General features: G+C 46.0%; 1 protein-coding gene across 3 annotated transcripts in view; it reads left to right on the top strand.

Annotated features, from left to right (window-relative positions):
- Positions 1 to 20,621, top strand: part of TRAPPC9 (trafficking protein particle complex subunit 9) — a 730,192-nt gene that overhangs the window by 229,450 nt on the left and 480,121 nt on the right. For all 3 annotated transcript variants that reach the window (XM_019032441.4, XM_004047569.5, XM_055349566.2), the window contains one exon: positions 14,469 to 14,593. In XM_019032441.4, the coding sequence (XP_018887986.2) occupies positions 14,469 to 14,593 (125 nt within the window). The remainder of the gene's footprint in view (positions 1 to 14,468; positions 14,594 to 20,621) is intronic.

Genomic DNA, 20,621 nt, shown 5'->3' with positions numbered 1-20,621 from the left:
GAAATACAGTGTACTTTCTTTTGTTTTCTTTTTTCCTTTGGCCTAAAGTGACACAATTGTATACTCTTAATTTCTCCCTGTTAGAAGTCTGAAATCAGTGTCTCTTGTTTTTTTCCTTCTTCCTCCACATGATATCTGAGATGCATGCATATTGTGTGTTGCATTTGTTCTTTTTTATGGCTGGATGGTATTGGGTGAAAATACTCCAGTTTATTCATTATACTTGTGATGAACATGTGGGTGGTTTTTACTTTTGGGCTGTTATGAATGATGCTGCTATAGACATTCTTGTGCATGTATTTGGTAGACATAAGCTCAGGTTTATGTTGGCTTTAATAGATCCATAGCCAAACAGATTTTCAAAGTGGTTCTTGGGATTTCTGTACATCCCAGCACTATGTATGAACTCTCTCTTGCTCCAGCTCCTCGCCACCCATTGGTATTGTCAGTGTTTTAAATTACAGCTGTTCTGGTCTACATGTGGTATTGTCTCACTGTGGTATTAACTTGCTTTTCCCAAGTAGCCAATGATGTTGCACATCTGTTATATACTTATTATTTGGATATATACTTTTGTGAAGTGTCTATTAAAATATTTTCTTCATTTTTTTATTGGGTTATTTACCTTCCAATTGATTTATAGTAGTACTCAACATATTTTGGATATTAGTCCATTGTCAGCTATGAGTATTGCACACATTTTAGATTCTGTGGCTAGGCTTTTTACTTTCCTGATGTTGTCTTTTAATGAAGAGAATTTATCAATTTTTTAAATTAGATTTCTTAACTAAAAATTATAAATTTTCAGCCAGGCATGGTGGCTCACGCCTGTAATCCCAGCACTTTGGAAGGCCAAGGCAGGCAGATCACCTGAGGTCAGGAGTTAGAGACCGGCCTGACCAACATGGTGAAACCCCACCTCTACTAAAAATACAAAAAACTAGCTGGGCATGGTGGCAGGCGCTTGTAATCCCAGCCTACTCGGGAGGCTGAGGCAGGAGAATTGCTTGAACTGGGGAGGTGGAGGTTGCAGTGAGCCAAGATTGTGCCATTGCACTCCCTCCTGGGCAACAAGAGTGAAACTCCAATGCAGAAAAAAAAAAAATTGTAAATTTTCTTAGATTTCTTAATTTTATTATAATTATTTTCCTTTTGGTTAGCACTAATTTTTGTTTAGGAAATCTTTACTTACATCAAGGTCATGGAAATATTATGTTTTCTTCTAGAGAATGTATTGTTTTAGTTTTTGCGTTTAGGCCTATGAACCATCTTGAATTAACTTGTGTGTGTAGTATTGTGTGGCACATATTAAGTACTCACAAGTATTTGTTGAATAGAGAGCAGGAATTATAGAAGATTTGGAATTATGTCATACGGTCTTAAATTATGGAAGTACCTAATTCTTAATGTTCTCTTCTAATCAGGTAACAGGACTTACACAATTTCCTTCTTTCTGGGTTTTTATAAAGTGGGGCACGGTTTAGCAAAGAAAGCAGTCATAGTTCTTTTTTTTCTCTGTCTTCCTCACAAATACTTATTGCATATCTGTTTTATTCCATGCACTCTGCTACTCTTGGGAGTGTCTGGAGTAAAATAAGACACAGTCTCTGCCCTGTAGGAGCTCAGCGTCCAGGGTGGCACCATCCACAGAACTTTCTGTACTGGAGGGAATGGCCTGTGCAGTACTGTCCACCATGGCAGCCACCAGCCACATGTGACCTTGGTCACTTGAGACATGGATGGTGAATCTAAAGCAGCAGTCCCCAGGCTTTTTGGCACCAGGGATGGGTTTCATGGAAGACAGTGGTTTCTGGGTGAAGTTGTTCCACCTCAGATCATCAGGCGTTAGATTCTCATGAAGAGCATGCAACCTAGATGCCTCGCGTGTGTATTTCACAGTAGGGTTTGTGATCCTCTGAGAATCTAATACCTCTGCAGATCTGGCCCTCCGCTCACCTCCTGCTGCATGGCCCAGTTCCTACAGGCCACGGACCGGGGGTTGGGGACCCCTGATCTCAATGACTCATTATTAATTGTATTTAATTTTAATTACTTTAAATTTAAGTACCCACATTTCTCTAGTGGCTACTGTATTAGCATTAGTCTAGTGAGAGGGATAAGCAATTTCACAAATAAATGAAAAATTATAACTGCTAAATGCTAGGTACAGAATATGTGATGCTGTGAGTATATAATCAGGGTTCGACTTAATTTGAAGGGCTGGGAAGGCTTTCTCTGGGAATAATTACTGAGGTAAGATTTACAGAAGGGGCAGGACTTAAATAGGTGAAAAGGGTAGGGTAGGAAAATTTTTTTTTTTTTTTTAATGTGTGTGTAAAAACTCTGTGGCAGAAAAGAGCAAAGCCAGTTCCAGGGACTTAACACTTGTGTGTGTGGTAGGGGAGAGAGAGGGTGTGTTTGTGTGTGTGTGTGTGTGTGTGTGTGTGTGTGTGTGTGTGGTGGGGAGAGAGGGAGGGAGGGAGAGAGAGCGAGAGAGAGAGGAAGTGTGTGTGTGAGAGAGAGAGGAAGGGAGGGAGGGGAGAAAGAAGCCTTTATGAAGTTAGTCCTTGAGGCTGGGCACGGTGGCTCACACCTGTAATCCCAGTACTTTGAGAGGCCGAGGCGGGTGGATCACGAGGTCAGGAGTTCAAGAGCAGCCTGGCCAAGATGGTGAAACCCCATCTCTACTAAAACCACAAAAAATTAGCTGGGCGCGGTGGTGGAGGCCTGTAATCCCAGCTACTCGGGAGGCTGAGGCAGGAGAATTGCTTGAACTCGGAGGGCAGAGGTTGCAGTGAGCTGAGATTGCGCCACTGCCCTCCAGCCTGGGTGACAGAGTGAGACTCCATCTCAAAAAAAAAAAAAAAAGTCCTTAAGAAACTTAGGCCATAGGAGTTAAAACTAATTTGTGCAGAAGAAACATTTTGAGGGATGATGGGGTGAGCCTTTACTTTGGAGACTTTTAAAAATCAATGCTCTACCTTGAAACTGTCAGCTCTGTGATTTCTTTGATTCGGCTGACTGTTTAATGAAGAGATAATGGCTTTGCCTGTCTTTTAGGGATGCGCAGTGCTTTGGTACAACTGTGAAGAACACACGAAACACTCAGATTATACTTTGAATTTCTAGTTTCTAAAAGGAGAACAAGCACATGTCACGCTTTGGCTTGGGAAACCACCATTCTTCCTTTATTATCCTATGAAATAGGCCTTCTACTTTAATCTCAAACTGACAGTGTTCTGGTTTTGTTTCCCTGATTTTTATCCTAAAATAACGTATGTTAATTGAGCTATTTCTGTGGCTTTCTTTGGAGAATTGATGTTCATTTATTTGTGTTTCTCTTCAAGTAGAAATGGAGTAACACATATAAACAAGTTACAAAAGACACAAAACCTGGGGTGGAGGCATAAGAGGATTGGAACCTCCGTGCTGTTGAGATTGTCACTGTTCATGCGCAGTGACGTTGAATGTCTTTCCTCAGGTTAGAGGGGCTGGGGCTTCGACTCCATGTCTAGTGCTCCTTTCAGCAAATTGCTTCTGGGCAAGTGAAGAGAACACCTTTAGGACTTGAACCCAGACCTGCATGTCTCTTATCCTTTGGGACTTCATCCAGCGACTCTGCTCTGGGCTAGGGTAATAGAGAGAGAAAAGGACAAAAGCAGTTCATACTACCTTGTGAGGAAGCCAGGTTCCCCCAGTTCCTCCTCCCTCCACTTGCTCCCCAAGATCTTGGCCAAGAAGTTACCTGCCTTCTGCTTGGCCAGTTCTAGTGACAAGGAACTCATTACTCTTTAAAGCAATCCATTCTGACATTCTTATACTACAGAGAAGTGATTTATGGCCAGGTGCAGTGGCTCACACCAGTAATCCCAGCACTTTGGGAGGCCAAGGTGGGAGGATCGTTTGAGCCTAGGAGTTTGAGCTTGAGCCTAGGAATTTGAGACCAGCCTGGGCAACATAGCAAGACCCATCTGTATTTTAAGATGTTTTTTTAAAAAAAACAGGCTGGGCACGGTGGCTCATGCCTGTAATCCCAGCACTTTAGGAGGCCAAGACAGGTGGATCACCTGAGGTCAGGAGTTCGAGACCAGCCTGGTCAATGTGTCAAAACCCTGTCTCTACTAACTGCTAAATGCTAGGTACAGAATATGTGGTGTTGTGAGTATATAATCAGGGTTTGACTTAATTTAAAGGGCTGGGAAGACTTTTCTGTGGGAATAATTACTGAGGTAAGATTTACAGAAGGGGCAGGACTTAAATAGGTGAAAAGGGTAGGGTAGGACAATGTTGTTTTATGTGCGTGTAAAAACCCTGTGGCAGAAAAGAGCAAAGTCAGTTCCAGGGACTTAACATTTGTGTGTGTGCTGGAGGAGAGAGAGGGGCCTCTACGAAAAATACAAAAAAAAAAAAAAAATTAGCTGTGTGTGGTGGTGCCACACCTGTAATCTCAGCTACTTGGGAGGCTGAGGCAGGAGAATTGCTTGAACCCAGGAGGCGGAGATTGCAGTGAGCCGAGATGGCACCACCGTAATCCAGCCTGGGCGACAGAGCAAGACTCCATCTCAAAAAAAAAAAAAAAAAAAAAAAAAAAAGAAAAGGCAGTGATTTACTAGCAGTTTTTAAAAATAATCTTTGGATTTGAAAGCCTAGCAATAAACTGCTTTTCTCTCTTTTTGCTGGAAGATGGTCATTTACTTATTCATTCATGAAGTCATTAATTCACAAAGTCATTCATTCATGTCTTTATTAGGTGCTTTTCAGTGCAGGCATACAGTTCTTGGCTGCCACATGACACAACTTCAGGAAGTGTCCGTGCATCACTGTTCTTGGAAATGCTGGCCTCGGAGGCGTGTCCTGGGCTTCCCGTGTGCCGGGCAGCACCTGAGGCTGCGAGGCATTTCTTATCACAGAGGAACTAGGAAATGACATTAGCTCATTCATTCACCCAGCAAATATCTTTCTCCATAGCTACTATGTGCTAGGCACTGTGGCAAACTATTTGGATACAGACTTTAAATGCAGGCTTCCTGCCCCCAGCACTCTATGGTCTAGTAAAGATGTCAGTGCAGGTCACTGTTGTAAGCGCCCAGATCCAAGTCTGACTTCCTGTGTCAGTCAGAGGGACCCCCTAAAAGGGGTCCTAAAAGCCCCAGCCAGTTTCCACTTCTCTTGATGATTTCCGCAGAAGAGGGCCTCCCTTCCAGGACCGATCCCCAGTGCTCACAAATGCCTTCCTTACCTGTGGCTGAGTCCTCACCTGCTTCAGTTTCATCCACTTTTTTTTCTTTTTTTTTGAGATGGAGTTTTGCTCTTGTTGCCCAGGCTGGAGTGCACAGTGGCGTGATCTCAGCTCACTGCAACCTCCACCTCTCAGGTTCAAGCAATTCTCCTGCCTCAGCCTCCCGAGTAGCTGGGATTACAAGGCGTGTGTCAACCATGCCTGGCTAATTTTTTTTTTTTGAGATGGAGTCTCACTCTGTCGTCCAGGCTGGAGTGCAGTGGCCCGATCTTGGCTCACTGCAAGCTCTGCCTCCCAGGTTCACATCATTCTCCTGCCTCAGCCTCCTGAGTGGCTGGGACTACAGGCGTCTGCCACCACGCCCAGCTAATTTTTTTTGTATTTTTAGTAGAGACAGGGTTTCACCATGTTGGTCAGGCTGGTCTTGAACTCCTGACCTCCGGTGATCCACCTGCCTTGGCCTCCCAAAGTGCTGGGATTACAGGCATGAGCCACCGTGCCCAGCCCTACTTCTTTTTCTCTTAACCATCTTTAGAAGGGAAGAAAATGCAATAATATCCTTCTGCTAACAGGACTGTCCAGTGCTTTAAAAGTGCTTCGTAGTTGGTTTTCTGTGTGGCCAGTGTCTTTGTCCAGCAAAGGAGATCATTCTTACCAGCAGGTGCCACATGCAGTCTTGGTTGGACGTTGGCTCTTGGGGCATGTTATATGCTTGTGCCTGTTGTGAGATGGCCTTGCTGCTGTGTGAATGTTTACATTTCCCCTGGCAGGTGACAGTCTGGACTCCCTGTGAAATGACTGGGAGGAAGTGTCTGTCTGTGTGCACTGCCATGTGGAGTTATCTGGGACCCTAGAAGGAAATCTCACTCTCAGATTTTAGGGCTGCAACTTTAAAGGACCTTTTCTGCCTATGTGATGTTGCTTTGTACGTTTTAGAGGCCAAGGGAATATTTGGTACATTGAAAACATATGGAGGCCAGGTGTGGTGGCTCACACCTGTAACCCCAGCACTTTGGGAGGCCAAGGCTGGTGGATCACTTGAGGCCAGGAGTTTGAGACCAGCGTGGCCAACATGGTGAAACCCCATTTCTACTAAAAATGCAAAAATTAGCTGGGTGTGGTGGCATGCGCCTGTAATCTCAGCCACTTGGGAGGCCCAGGCATGAACCTGGGAAGCAGTGGTTGCAGTGAGCCGAGATCGCACCACTACACTCCAGCCTCAGCGACAGAGTAAGACTCTGTCTCAAAAAAGAAAAAAGAGGCCGGGCGCGGTGGCTCACACCTATAATTCCAGCACCTTGGGAGGCCGAGGTGGGTGGATCACGAGGTCGGTCAGGAGTTCAAGACCAGCCTGGCCAAGATGGAGAAACCCCATCTCTACTAAAAATACAAAAAAAAAATTAGCCAGGCTTGGTGGCAGGTGCCCATAATCCTAGCTACTCGGGAGGCTGAGGCAGAGAATTGCTTGAACCCGGGAGGTGGAGATTGCAGTGAGCCGAGATCGCACCACTGCACTCCAGCCTGGGCGACAGAGAGATTGTGTCTCAAAAAAAAAAAGAAAAAAGAAAAAAGAAAAAGAAAACATACGGAATTGACTAAAGCACAATGTTCGATGTATCTGCTTGCCTGCTGCTTTCTGTGTTTCCCATTCTTTTCTACATCTTTGACCTTCCTTCTGAAATTATTTTCTATGTACCTGAAGTATAATATTTAGAAGTCCCTAGCGAGAACGTGTTGGTGGTAGGTTCTCTTAGTTTTTAGCCAAAAAATGTGTTTGTCACCATCATTCTTAAAAAAAAGTTCTGCATATACGTAAGTCTAGTGTAGCAGATGAATTTTCTTTAATATTTTGAAGATGAATTCTTATGACTTCCCTTGCTGCTGGGAGGTTAGCTTCTGGTCTAATTGTTATTCATTTGGATATAATCTCTCTTTTCTCTTTATCTTCCCCCCTACCCTCAAAGTGTGTTGTACTATAACACAGTTGTACTACCCTTTTAGTTTTTAAAAAAAATTTGTTGTGATAGAATTCACGTGAGGCACAATTCAGTCACTTTTAGTGTATTCACAGGGTTGTGCAATTGTCACCACAGTCTAAGTTTAGAACAAGTTGGGAACCACCCAGAACATTTCACGTGTTCAGCTGGTAGTTACAGCCTCCTGTACATGGAGGCTTCTGATGTCAGTGAGGGCAGAGGACTTTACGTCTGGTCCCACTGCAGGGAGCATCCAACAGAAGGAAGACCAGTCTCAAAGTGAGGCTTCCCATGGGGAATGTGGACTGTTGCCATTTGAATAGTATGTGAAGGCCACTATTCCTGTATGATTATTTTTTCTTTCCTAAGCATATTCCAAAGTTTCTGAATGAACGAGCATGCTGCTTTCTTTATGGAAATTAAGGATGAGTATTGGCTAATTTCTTAGCCAACTGCTTCTACTGCTTTGGTTTTCTTGAGGATATTTTATGATAACCAGATGGGCTTTTTTGGCACCTGTAGATTTTATGACTAAATGAGAAAGCATCTTTAAAATATATTCTACCTGGAACAGCATACCCTGACAAACTCCCACTGAGCGATTGTTGCCTCCTGTTGCCTTTGTTAATGTATTTTATTCTAGTTTATTTTTGGTGCCTCTCACAAGAGAGTAAAATGTATTCAACCTTATGCATTAGTGTCTCTTTTGAAAGTGTACCAAAATGGACACATCCCTGCATAGATCCCACCACTGGAGATAGATGCTAAGCCCCTGCAAGGGTCCTTGTGTTTGGTTTAGTGGAACGCATGGTGTACAGTTTTGACCCAGTGATGTGCTACAGAACAACCTTGGCTGGTGAGCTTTTCTGGAAGCTCAGTGTGGGGACTGAAATGTATTCCTTGGGTCAGTTTTGCTGGGTAGTGACCAATCCAGTTGTCATGAGGCCTAGTTCTGGCTGTGCTTCTGATGAGCTGTGTGATATTGAGCAAGGTACTTACCTTCTCAGAGCCTCAGCTTCTTCATCTGTAGAATTGGCAAGAGAATGCCTGACTTTGCAGGGTGTGAAGAGTTGGATGGTGTGCACTGAGCGCCTGGTGCCAGGCCACGGACGTGGCCCTTGGCCCTCACCCCTTCCTAGAAGAGCTGTTTTTATTGTGCCTCTGCTTTTTCTTTCCGCTGCGCAAATCCTGCTTTCAGCTGTCATTTTCCCCAGTTGTCATCATGGTTGGGATATGGCTGAATTCTAGAGAGAAGTATTATTTTAGCATACAAAATTGTCTTTCTGAATTTCCCACAGAGTTGCTCTTAATAGAAAAGTTGAGCACTATAAATGGTAAGTATGAAATTCTCTCTGAAAGCTCAGTTTTATTCATGATGATCTACCAGACTCATACCATTCTTAAATACCCTCTGTCCTGATAAATCCACTAAACTCTTTAGTCCTCCTACTAGGCCGCCTTCATCTGTTTGTAACTTTTTTTGTCGTGTCTTCCTATTAATTGTCATCCCAATCTGTTCTCTGTTCTATTTGTGATAGCCTGTGTTGGCAGAAAAATTGGCTAAATGATTGAACATAATTTTCTCCCCTCCACCCCACCCCAGCTGGAGAGAGATCCTTCCCAGGCGCGCCCAGTGATTTGCTTCCCTGCTCACGACATCTTATTCCATCTCATCTCTCGCCATCCCTCTGCAGCTGCCCCCTTCTCTCCAGCTCTGTTCCTGTATGGGCGAAGGGCTCAGCTTCAGTTTTCCGAAGGCTGGCTTCTGCCTCCTACCTGTCCCCATTTGTAATTTATATGCTTCTTGTGTTTTGTATCTTCAGTTGGATTTGAGAACAGACTTCTGTAGTCTATAAAGAATCCATGGAGTGGCTTTCTTAGTATTTTTTTGAGCTTGAGGATGACAGGTTTTGGGGGTTTCTTGGAGATTTTGAGGTCTGTGTCCAAAAAGGAGGCAAATTTCAGATGGAATTTTAAGACTTTTTTCTTTTTTTTTTTGCAAAGTGCTCATATCCCACAGCCTCCTAGTTCCAAAACATTGCTGATTTGTGTTTTTATGAAGTACTTTTACATCAAATCTCATTGAGTTTTTTAGTTGGTTCCTGTTTTAGAGCCAAGAAAACTAAGGTTCATAGAGTTGTGTGTTGCCCAGGGTATCTCAATGTGTTGTGGAAGGAGGGTTGCAGGCAGGCCCCATACCTGGATCTTTTTCTTTTTTTTTTCCTTTTTCTTTTTTTTTTTTTTTTTGAGACAGAGTCTCTCCCTGTCACCCAGGCTGGAGTGCAGTGGTGTGATCTCAGCTTACTGCAACCTCTGCCTCTCAGGTTCAACCAGTTCTCCTGTCTTAGCCTCCCCAGTAGCTGGGACTATAGGCATGCACCACCACGCCCAGCTGTTTTTTGTATTTTTAGTAGAGATGGGGTTTCACCATGTTGCCCAGGCTGGTCTTAAACTCCTGAGCTGAAGTGATCTGCCCACCTCAGCCTCCTAAAGTACTGAGATTACAGGCGTGAGCCACCACACTGGCCCATAGCTGGATCTTTATAACGTGATTCAGAGGAAGACAAACCGGAGTCTTTTCTTCCTAGAATTTGTAAATAAAATCTCAAAGGAGGGCTTTTCATGTCCCTTCTTGTACCTTCTGTTTGTCCTCTGGATACACACTGTTGATGGGATGTTTTCATCTCTGGCCATGGCGGGATCAAGGCCAACCTTGATCCCACCAGAACCACATGGGATGAAGAAGGAGCTGCTCCCCAAAGAAACGAGAAATGCTGGGCAGACAAAAGCCAGATGTTCACTCTACTTTCCTCTACAGGCCGAAACATCTGACCATTTCCAGAAATGAAGAATTTACTATTGTTATAAGTGTAAAATAGGATTGGTATTTCCAAGGCAAAAACAAACAAACAAAAAGAATCTGGGTCCTTCAGGAGATAAAAGCGTTGGTGTAATTTGTGAAGGATGGGAGCCTTCCCTCAGGAGGAGCTGGCCAAGCTGTATTACGGGCCCTGTGTATATGTCAGAGAGAGGGGTGGAGATACAGAGAGACACACAGACACACACAGAGATGAGATGGCAAAAATACTCCTTTGGGCACCTGGGCTTCACTCAACAGAGGACGACTTATTGGGTGAAGTCACATTGAGTGGTCTTTCATACCATGCTTGCTTAGAGGTCCGCTTGACCTAGTTCCTGGGGTAAGATGCTAAAAAAATGTGGAGTTTATGTTTTGCAAATGGCTCTGTTCATAACACTAGTACCCTTCACAGCAGGCATCGTGGTGTCGTGGAGAGGTTTTATAAATTGTGTCCATGGTGCTGAGAGAAATGAGAAAAAAGAGAGAAAATAAACTCATTCAAACTTAACAGCTTTTGATTGAGTCTTTACAAATAAGTCTTTGCACATATCTACCTGATGAAATTTCAGTTAACCGGGAGTTGGTTGTTGAATGTGACTTTGGGATGATGGAATTTTTATTGAGCGTGTGTGTGTAAACTGTGTGCATGTCAACTAAATACTGGATTTGACCCTGTAATTTATTCATTCATTTAGTTACTATTTACTGAGGGCTTACAATTTGTTAGAGCCTGCATCAGCTACTATGAGGGGCATAATGGTGAATCTGACAAGAATTCAGTCTTCAAGGAGTTTGTAGTCATGAAGGAATGTAAGACGTGCATAATTTGCTGCAGTAGGAATAAGAACAGCTCTTTTTACTGAATGCTTGCCCCGTACCAGACGTTGTGATAAATCCTTCCTATGCAATAATTCGTTTATTCTTCTGTATAACCTCACAGTATATGTGTTCTAATTATTCCCATTTAGGGGATGATGGATTTAAAGCTTGTAGAAGGTTATTTGACTTGATGAAGTTCATTCAGCCAGGTAGAAGGGGAGCCGCACCTCAGCCCCGACCCCTCTGATCTCCTACCAGGCTCTCTGCCTGTATACAGATCAGCAGGAGGTAGGCACAGGTCTCAGGACATAGAAGATGCTGGAACTCTGAGGAAGACGTACTTGTTTTCCATTAGGACAGCTAGGGGAGGCATTATGGAAGAGGTAGCATTTGAACTGAGACCAAAAATTGGGGGATATTAGGATATCAGAGTGTCAGAGGGAAGAGAATTACCAATGCATAAAGGTAAAAAAAAATGGGGGTAGAACAAGGAGTGACAAGGAATAAATTCTGGTAGAAAAATGGCCTACCAGTTGCAGGGACTGACATGGTTCAAAGCTGGGCCTTAGGCCCAGTGAGGGCTGCTTTATTTACAGTCTACCCTTCGCTTTGTGGCCCTACCTGAAGCTTCCCAGATTTGCTATCCACTCTCCATGGGGAACACTGAACACCACTGTTTTTCACATTGAGTCCTTTGAATATGTCAAAGGTTCTGCTCAGATTCTGCTCAGATTCTCTTGGTGAACTCTTCTGAAATCTGCAGGCACCTCTAGGGGATGTTTGTCAGGCTCATGTCTCTGTCTTTCCCCCTCTGCTAGACAGTAGCCCTGTAGTTCTTGTTAGCTCTCTGATGCTTGCATGGATTTTAAGACTACTTTGTCCATGTTTTCTAGCTGTTCTCAGTGGCTGAGCTGGTCTGAGTTGTCTAGCTTGTTATGAGGAGTAGAATCTTCTGAAGTTCGTTTCATGCCTATTCAGCCTGAGCTGCTTGTGGGACATCAGGTGGACCTTTGCTGCCCACATGCAGTGCTTGAAGAGGGGCCAGTTGGGCACCTCCATTTTCTTCTAAGTGCAGAGAGGACCCTGCTCTTAAGTGCTTGATCACAGTCTTCATACGTGTCTTCCATAGGCACCACCAACAGAAACAGATCAGTTTGTCATTTTTCTTATTGTAGATGCACAATGTCTGGTTCCTTCATGTGCTATTTTGGGCATAAGGTGTCATGGACTTTTCAAGTAGACTATTTTTTAACGTAAGATAATTTAGCTTTTGAAGATTTGAAGCCTCTAAATAGAAAATTGCTTAATTCTTCTTTACCCAGTTGAATATTGTTTGTCCTCCTGAAAATTGAACTACTTAAGGGGACATACCTTAGCAAATGATGCTTAAGAGAAGTGTTTTTGTTTTTTTTTTTTAAATTATGAACTGTTTCTATTATGCTTGGTTAATTGCATATTTTTGCAAAGAGATATTAGGCATAGGGCCATGGGCCTAAGTTATTGTGAATTTGGAAATATACATTTTGTGTCAATTAAAAGTAAATACTCTTCATCTTATCACAAGAAGCTTTAATTTCTTAATAAGAAGTTACTTAGATGGGTTCGTTTGAGATACGCAGCCACTGAAATTTTCTTTCCCAACAACTGTGTTAAAGTGAAAAGGATCCTAGGCTTAGAATCAAAAGCACCGAGTGTGAGTTTCAGACTTGCCACCCGTCTACCCATCCATCCATCCAATCAAGTTTACTCAACATCCATTCATGTGTGGTACGATGCCTAGGATCAGTGACTGCCAGTATGACTGCGAACAGGTTGTTTATTGCTGTTCTTTAAAATGGGGACAAGTTTCATTATCCTCAGCAAACTAACATAGGAGCAGAAAACCAAACACCGCATGTTCTGTCTTACAAGTGGAAGCTGAACAGTGAGAACACATGGACCCAGGGAGGGGAACAACACAAGCTGGGGCCTGTTGTGGGGTGGAGTGAGGGGAGGGAGAGCATTAGGAAAAATAGGTAATGCATGCTGGGTTTAATACCTGGGTGATGGGTTGATAGGTGCAGCAAACCACCATGGCACACGTTTACCTATGGAATAAACCTGCACATCCTGCACATGTACTCTGGAACTTAAAAAGAAAGAATAAATAAAACGAGGGCAAGTTTAGAAACCATGAAGTGTCATACCAATGTGAGTCCACATCTTACCAACCTCACTTTCTACCATTTGCTCTTTTGTCTCTGCTGTTTCATGTATCTTAAGTCAAAATCAGTATGAATGTGATTTCTTGCACAAGTTGCCTCTGGTGGTTTGTTCTCTTGGCCTGGTTTACACTGGAAGTCTGTGATACTCGCCATACTCATAGGTAGACTTCTCCCGCATGCCAGCTGGGTTCTGTTAGGGAGCTGCAGCTACTTGAAGATAACTCCTCAGGAGGCAGTATCTTTACGTTCTTGAGAATGTATAAAACTGCAGTCAAATATCTCATTCATTCCACCAGGTCTTCTCTTCTGTTAAATGGTGCATCATGCAGAGGCCTTGGAGACCAGTGCAGACTTTGACATTTCCTCTTGAGTGCTAGGGGCAGGGTGTGAGCCCGCTTTCCTCAGGAGACTCTGCGAGCTGTGTGGGGAGTTGACTTAGGGAAAGGAGTGAAGGCAACGGGGGAGAAGAGCCAGGAGGAAAACTACAGTGACTCTGAGTTGGTGCGAACCACGAAAGCCATCCCCAGACATACTCTCAGAGCTAGCAGGATTTTCCTTTTGGGTTGGACATGCGTCATGAGATGCAGAGAGGACTTAAAGATGATTCGTGGGTTAGACCCATCCATCGATAGATACTGTTAACAAGTAAGAAAAAAACCAGATGGCAGCGTGTGGCTCCTCGGAGGTTTAAGTAGGGTCTTGTGGCAGAGAGTGGTGGCTGCTTGAAGCTGGGTGAGGAGGTAGCACTTAGACTAAGGTCAAGGGCAAGAGAGAGCTGGCTGCATGAAGGGAGGGGAACTCATTCCAGCCCGAGGAGCGGCTCAGCAGAGGCTCAGGAGAGAGATGGGCTCTGCGTGGTCCAAACGCAGAGGGAAGGCTGGGGCCTCGGTCATCACATCCAGGTGGTCAGGAGCTGTCCTTTTTAAGGAGTGATGCACTGTCGACTTTTACTCATAGTAGATGTGAATATGTGCTTATGGAGGACACATCAGGCAGTTGTAACTGATACAAGATAGAATAGTCAGGACAGAAACTGGCATGCTCCTTACAGTCACAGTTTTTGAACAAAATCCCCTACATAAACAAAAACAAAAACAAAACCAGCCTGGGCAACATGGTGAAACCCCACCTGTACCAAAAATACAAAAATTAGCCAGGTGTGGTGGCGCACGCCTTTAGTCCCAGGTACTAGGGAGGCTGAGGTGGGAGGATCACCAGAGCCCAGGAGGCAAAGGTTGCAGTGAGCAGAGATTGCACCACTGCACTCCAGCTTGTGCGACAGAGCGAGACCCGTCCCAAACAACAACAACAACAACAAACCCCAAAACCAAGCTGACGTGTTACTTATGATTTTTGTTCTTATTTTGTAGATGGAATCAGTGTGAGTGGCTTTCCCCTGTCCAGTCCTTTTCGGCAGGTTGTTCGGCCCCGAGTGGAGGGCAAACCTGTGAACCCACCCGAGAGCAACAAAGCAGGCGACTACAGCCACGTGAAGGTGAGTTGGTATGGCAGACGGCATCTGCCACGTGCCGTTCGGGCTTCTGCAAAGCCGTTTCTGAAGCACAGCTCTGAGTCCTTTTCAGAAAGGAAAGGCTATGTGTATTTGAAAGCTGGATTCTTGGTATTCTTTGTTCTTGGACAATGTTTTGGAAAGCCGTCACAGTGAAGCTTGAGTGCATTGTTTGGTGTTGCAAACTCTTATGTCCTTGGAACACGGAGATTCCGTGGGCTGAATCCAGGTGTGCGGTGATTAAAGCAGACTCTCTCCTGCCGTTTCTCTATTCATTTGAAAAGTTTATTTATTGCATACCTCAGTTCGGATGTTTACCCTGTACATTTTTCTTAATCTTTTGGCAACCCTTCCCAATTGTTGATTTGGAAGCACCAAGGAAGCCAAGACAGATATGCCGGTAGCAAGTGAATGTCAGTGCAAAGCTACGTGCCGCGGGCTTGTGGGCCAGCATGAGCAGAGGTGGCTGCTGGCTCCATGGAGAGGCCTACACAAGTGCTCCGGGGTTTTCAGTCTTCAGCACATGGGAAGCTCTGGCTGTTTGAGCCGGCCCAGGGACAGCGTGTAGAGCAGAAGGACTGCAGGGCCTAAGAGCTGTGACTGGGCTGCAGGCGGCAATGTCACTTTCAGGCACGCTTGTGTTCAGGACCAGCCTTTGGGATGCTGTTTACAGTCCTCATGCCAAATTTAAGAGGGCAGGGACTGCTTAGGAACATCAGAATCGCTTGGCCAAGATGCTTGTGAGTCAGTGATGCAATGGACTTTGAGGCATTGGAGCTGCTGTCACTCAACCAAGAGGAGGGGTGGAGGAGCATGGGGTGCTATCTGATGAGGTCATGGCAAGAAGGAATTGGCCAGTTCTGGTTGATGGAGGTCATGTCAGTGGATCGAACTTGGAAGGAGCTAGTTTTAGGGGAAGAGTCCTCTCCCCTTTTGGGCTCTGCAGTAAAGAAGGGGGTTGTTGGTAGCGGGGAGTGCCCCATTCCTGGAGAGCTTCTGTTTGCACGGCAGCTTGGTTACTGTGTTGCTGGGCTCTTGGGTTAGCCAAGGGGACTGGTGTGGGAGAAGCTTCCCAGCAGAGGCAGCAGAGGCCCCAGTGTGCAACTGCACGGCACATGCACGGAGCTACCAAGTACAGGAGGGTGCTGTCTGGTGGGCTTGAGGCAGACTTTCTTTGCATGTCTCATAATTTTTTGTGGAAAGCTGGATCTTTTTCGCAATGGATCGTAGCAAGTTGGAGGCTGAGCCCCGCCGCCCTCCCCTGGCGCTGCGCGTTGCTGTTCTTCTTGTTTGTCCATCAGTTTTGCAACTTGCCTTGACTTACCTTCGTGGAGTCTGTTTTCCTCAGTGTGTGACGTCTCTGCTTTGTTGATGATTTTCTCCTTCCTGTTTTTACTGCTCGCCTGGATTCCCAGGGCGTGCCCCAGGTGCCCTGGAGCTTTGTGGGCAGCCAGTGTCTGATTAGAGGTTGTGCTGAAATGCTTCAGTTCAGCAGGCCTTCCACCATTCCCCGATGGATCTGCACGTGCCTTGGGGATTGCTGTCAAACTGCAGGGCTGTTTCTTTCGTCTGAATTCACAAGGCCTCACATTGAGCCAGGGTCAGTGGCTCATGGGGGCCCTCTCTGGTTTGTCCTGAACGTGTGAGGGCTTGTGCATGTGCACAGCTGCCCAGGTTTCCAGCGTTGTGGGACCAACAGGCTGGTTTGCCCTGTGTATAGTAGCAGACCCATGACATGGAGACAGCAGGGTTTGCAGCGAAGAAATAGTTTAATGACAGTAGGAAGCCACACGAGGAGGTGGGAGGAGACCCTTAAACCCATCTCCCTGAGGAATTCTGGGCTGTGGGTTATAAGGGGGTCGTGGAAGGTAAGGACCTGAAAAGCTGGGGTCATTGGTTGTGGTGAGGGGGATGAAACATCAGGATGTGGAAACTGCATTCTTTGATGAATTAACTCTCCATGAGGTCCCTCAGACACCTGGCATAAGTGGGGTCCTTCAGGCCAGCAGATGTCAGTAGTTACACTGGTATGCAGGACTGGAAAGAATATCTCAAAAGGAAAACGCAACGTTTTGTAATGTTCAAGTGGCTATCGACGGAGCTGTTAGGGGAACTAGGGTCTTGGAGCAAGGTCTGTGTGATTCTGGGGCAATTCAGGCACCGGCAACGCTGAGGAAGCAGGTCGGGCAGGCTGCCCTCGTGATGAACGCTGAGTGTGCTGCAGGCTTTTTTGTTTTTCCTTCTCCCCTTCCTTTCTTCCCTGATTTATTGTATAAAGTTTATAGAAACGGTTTCACTGGGGTAACTGGGGTCTTACCAAGGCCTTCTGTGCTCTTTCATTTACTGGCTCTTCCTGTTGAATTTCTGGCGGGTCTGCTGTTTTATCATTTCTCCAACTAGTTTTGTGACTTTAGGCCAGCTGCAGTGTTACCTTCCCTGACTGTTTCCTCCTAAAATCCAGTTTTTTTTTTCTTTTAATTTGAGATGGGAGTCTCGTTCTGTCACCTAGGCTGGAGTGCAGTGGTGCGATCTCGGCTCACTGAAGCCTCTGCCTCCTGGGTTCAAGCGATTTTCCTGCCTCAGCCTCCAGAGTAGCTGGAATTACAGGCGTGCGCCACCACACCCGGCTAATTTTTATATTTTTAGCAGAGACGGGGTTTCACCATGTTGACCAGGCTGGTCTCGAACTCTTGACCTCAAGTGATCCACCCACCTCTGCCTCCCAAAGTGCTGGGATTACAGATGTGAGCCACCACACCTGGCCTCCCACTGTTATTTTTGACAACACCCCTGGACATGTGTTTTCCACCCTCTGATCCAAATAAAGTCAGCCTCTTCCAGCAGGTAGCAGAGCAGCAGAGTCTTCTGCTTGTCTCTCCTGGCCAGGTAGAACTTGTGTGCCAAGGAGTTGGGAGTAGCAGGGGCAGTGGAACCAGCCCCTGTCTAAAATGCCACAGTCTCCCTTGCTCTTACCAAGATTAACGAGATTGTCATGAATAAATGCTTCTCAATTTGTTGTATGCCTTTGGTCAGTTTGAACATCTTTAAATGGTTGTTCTTGACGACTTTGTCCATTTGCATCTTTGCTTTTTGGGCAGAGGTTTAGCCAAACTTCCCACTAAGCAATTCTGGAAATCCCACCCCTCAGACCTGTTTACCTTCTGGTTATTCTTTCAGAGCTGGGGATAGAATGAAAAATGCTGATTTGGAAAGATGTTCCTTTGGGCCTACTAACATCTTAGGTGTTTATTCCTAAATGCTGGTGGACTAGTGGAGAGGTTCGAGTGTCGTGGTGGCGTCATGCAGCTCTGCTGGCCGTTTGCTGTGAGACCAGCTGCGATTTTCTGTATAGATTATTGGCATGCTTTTGTCTGAGCACTTGAACTCCTTCTAGACTTTCGCCATGACTTTTTTTTTTTGGAGACAGAGTCTTGCTCTGTTGCCCAGGCTGGGGTGCAGTGGCGCGATCTCGGCTCACTGCAACCTCCACCTCCTGGGTTCAAGTGATTCTTGTGCCTCAGCCTCTGCAGTAGCTGGGACTACAGGCATGCACCACCATGCCCAGCTAATTTTTGTGTTTTTAGTAGAGATGGGGTTTCACCATTGTTGACCAGGCTGGTCTCAAACTCCCGACCTCAAGTGACCTGCCTGCCTTGGCCTCCCAAAGTGCTGGGATTACTGGCATGAGCCACTGTGCCTGGCTCGCCATGGCATTGAATACACTAGCTTGCTCACTGGTGTGGGCCCTTTTACGATCTGTGTTCCTTGTTACGGTAGGGATTCACTGGCACAGGCAGGCCCCGGGAATTTTGGGGAGCAGGTGTTTACATGTGTCTGTAAACTGTTTTAACACAGCTGTAGGGGGTATATTTATTTGTATTATGCTGTAAGTCCAGATGCGGGGTTATAGAATCTTTCGTGGGAAAGGAGCCTGACTAGTGTCCCCTTCTGGTGCTACTCCTCATGCTTAGATCCTGCCAGAGGCCATCCACTGCCACCGGCACCCTCTCATCGTGCAGCCTGCTCTCACCCTCAGACTCCAGTCCCTCACAGAGTTTACTTTCAACCCTGTGCTGCTTCGTGTCTTCCTCCCACCTTCCTTGTGCCGTTCCAGACTTCCTCCCGAGTAGGACCTCCTCAAGGCCACAGAGGATGTCCTTGTTTTGCCTGGCCATCGCTGTATCGCTCCATCCATTTTGCAGCAGACCAGATGTGGCGCTCTCCCTTAAGCCCCTAGCAGCGCTGACTGCAGAGGCTGGGTTCAGGCTTCCTTCTGACCCTCCCTCACTCTGCCTCTTTGCTGAATTAAAGCACAACGTATATTGTGCTCCAGTTGTGAGTCAGTTACGGTGCCCCGGGGTTGGGACGCAATGATGGATTTCAGGGGCCTCCTTTTTAGGAGCCCTCGAGTTGGGGGCTGTCATACAAGGCAGTAACTCAGCCTTGTCCACTGAGGATCGTGTTAAGCAGCGTGCCGTGTGATGGGGAAACAAGGGTGCATCATGGCTGTCTTGACTTCATGGAACTCCTGGGCTGGTGGGTAAGATACAAGTAAATAAAACAAGAAAAAGTGGTTAGAATACAGGTTAGAATACAGGGATCCTCAGTTCCCGGCTTTAGCGTGGGAACTGAGAGGAAGAGAACTGACGTTTATGGATTGGGCTCTGCCGGGCAGGGACTGTTTGGGTGCTTGACATTCCCAGGTTTCCTCAATCCTTGTAAATATGCTATGAGGTGAGTGGGGAAGCGGAAGTTTAGGGAAGACTTGCCCAAGTTCGCCGCGTCTATGGGTGGTGGAGTCAGGGCATGAATCTTTGTCTTTTCCTTTTTTTTTTTTTCGGAGATGGAGTTTTGCTCTGTCGCTCAGGCTGGAGAGCAGTGGCGTGATCTTGGCTCACTGCAACTTCTGCCTCCCGGGTTCAAGCAATTCTCCTGCCTCAGCCTCCCAAGTAGCTGGGACTACAGGTGTCCGCCACCAGGACCCGCTAATTTTTTTTTGTATTTTAGTAGAGATGGGGTTTCACTGTGTTGCCTGGGCTGGTCCCGAACTCTGGAGCTCAGGCAATCCACCTGCCTCAGCCTCCCAAAGTGCTGGGATTACAGGCGTGAGCCACCGTGCCCGGCGCCTGCCCTCTGTGTCTCTTCTAATAATCTTCATCCTGTGGTCCCACCCTTAAGGAGGACAGGATCTGATGGGAAAGGTCCGTGAAGGGCCTTCCAGGTAAAGGTGCTGTGCCACCCATGGAAGGAGCGTGGGTGCGTCCTGGGTAAGAGGGAGCAGTTGGGTTTGCCTGAGATCCATCAGTAGTGAGTGTGGTGGATTTCAAACCTGTGCAATCATGCAGCATTTTCTGGTTGTCGAGGTTTGTCTTCTGCGGGACGGCTGAGCCTCTCTGGGGACCGGAGCGGGAGCTGTGCAAGTGAAGTGGCTGACAGTGCTGTCTGTGGGGACATCTATTGCTGTAGGGGCATCTGGCACCATGAGCTTGTTACAGAGCCCTTCTCCCCGAAGCAGGAATGATGTGATTTAATTGGAATCGTGCTAAACCTATAAAACTATCACCGAGGAATGGTGTAGTCATGGAAACAAGTAATTCAGTGAAAGCTGCTCCTAGGGAGCACCCCGAGAAGTGGGAAAGATAACATGTGTTTCTCAGGTTTTCCAGAAAGATGCCTTCCTCCATTTAGCTAGAGTGACTGTGTCTGTCCACGTTCATGACTGTCTTTCCTGCATGCCTCAGGAGGAATCTTCTAGGGTTGAAAATAGGGACTGTGTGAATTGGATGCATCTTAGAAACAATATTTATGCAAGCCAGCACAGACAGTCCAGCTTTTCTGACTCTCAGCGTCCCCCTCTGTAAAATTGAACGACAATGCTTCCTTCATAGGGTTGTTGGGAGGCTTAAATGATAAAAGAGCCTGGCAGGGGAAAGAAAGAAGGTTGGACCAAGGCAGGAAATAATTCATTGGGACTTCATTCTTGTATGTAAGGAGGAAAATGAGATTTGGTCAG

The sequence above is a fragment of the Gorilla gorilla genome, chromosome 7 (genome assembly GCF_029281585.2).
Source record: "Gorilla gorilla gorilla isolate KB3781 chromosome 7, NHGRI_mGorGor1-v2.1_pri, whole genome shotgun sequence".
NCBI classification, from domain to species: Eukaryota; Metazoa; Chordata; class Mammalia; order Primates; family Hominidae; genus Gorilla; species Gorilla gorilla.
This window is presented reverse-complemented; position numbering and strand designations above follow the sequence as displayed.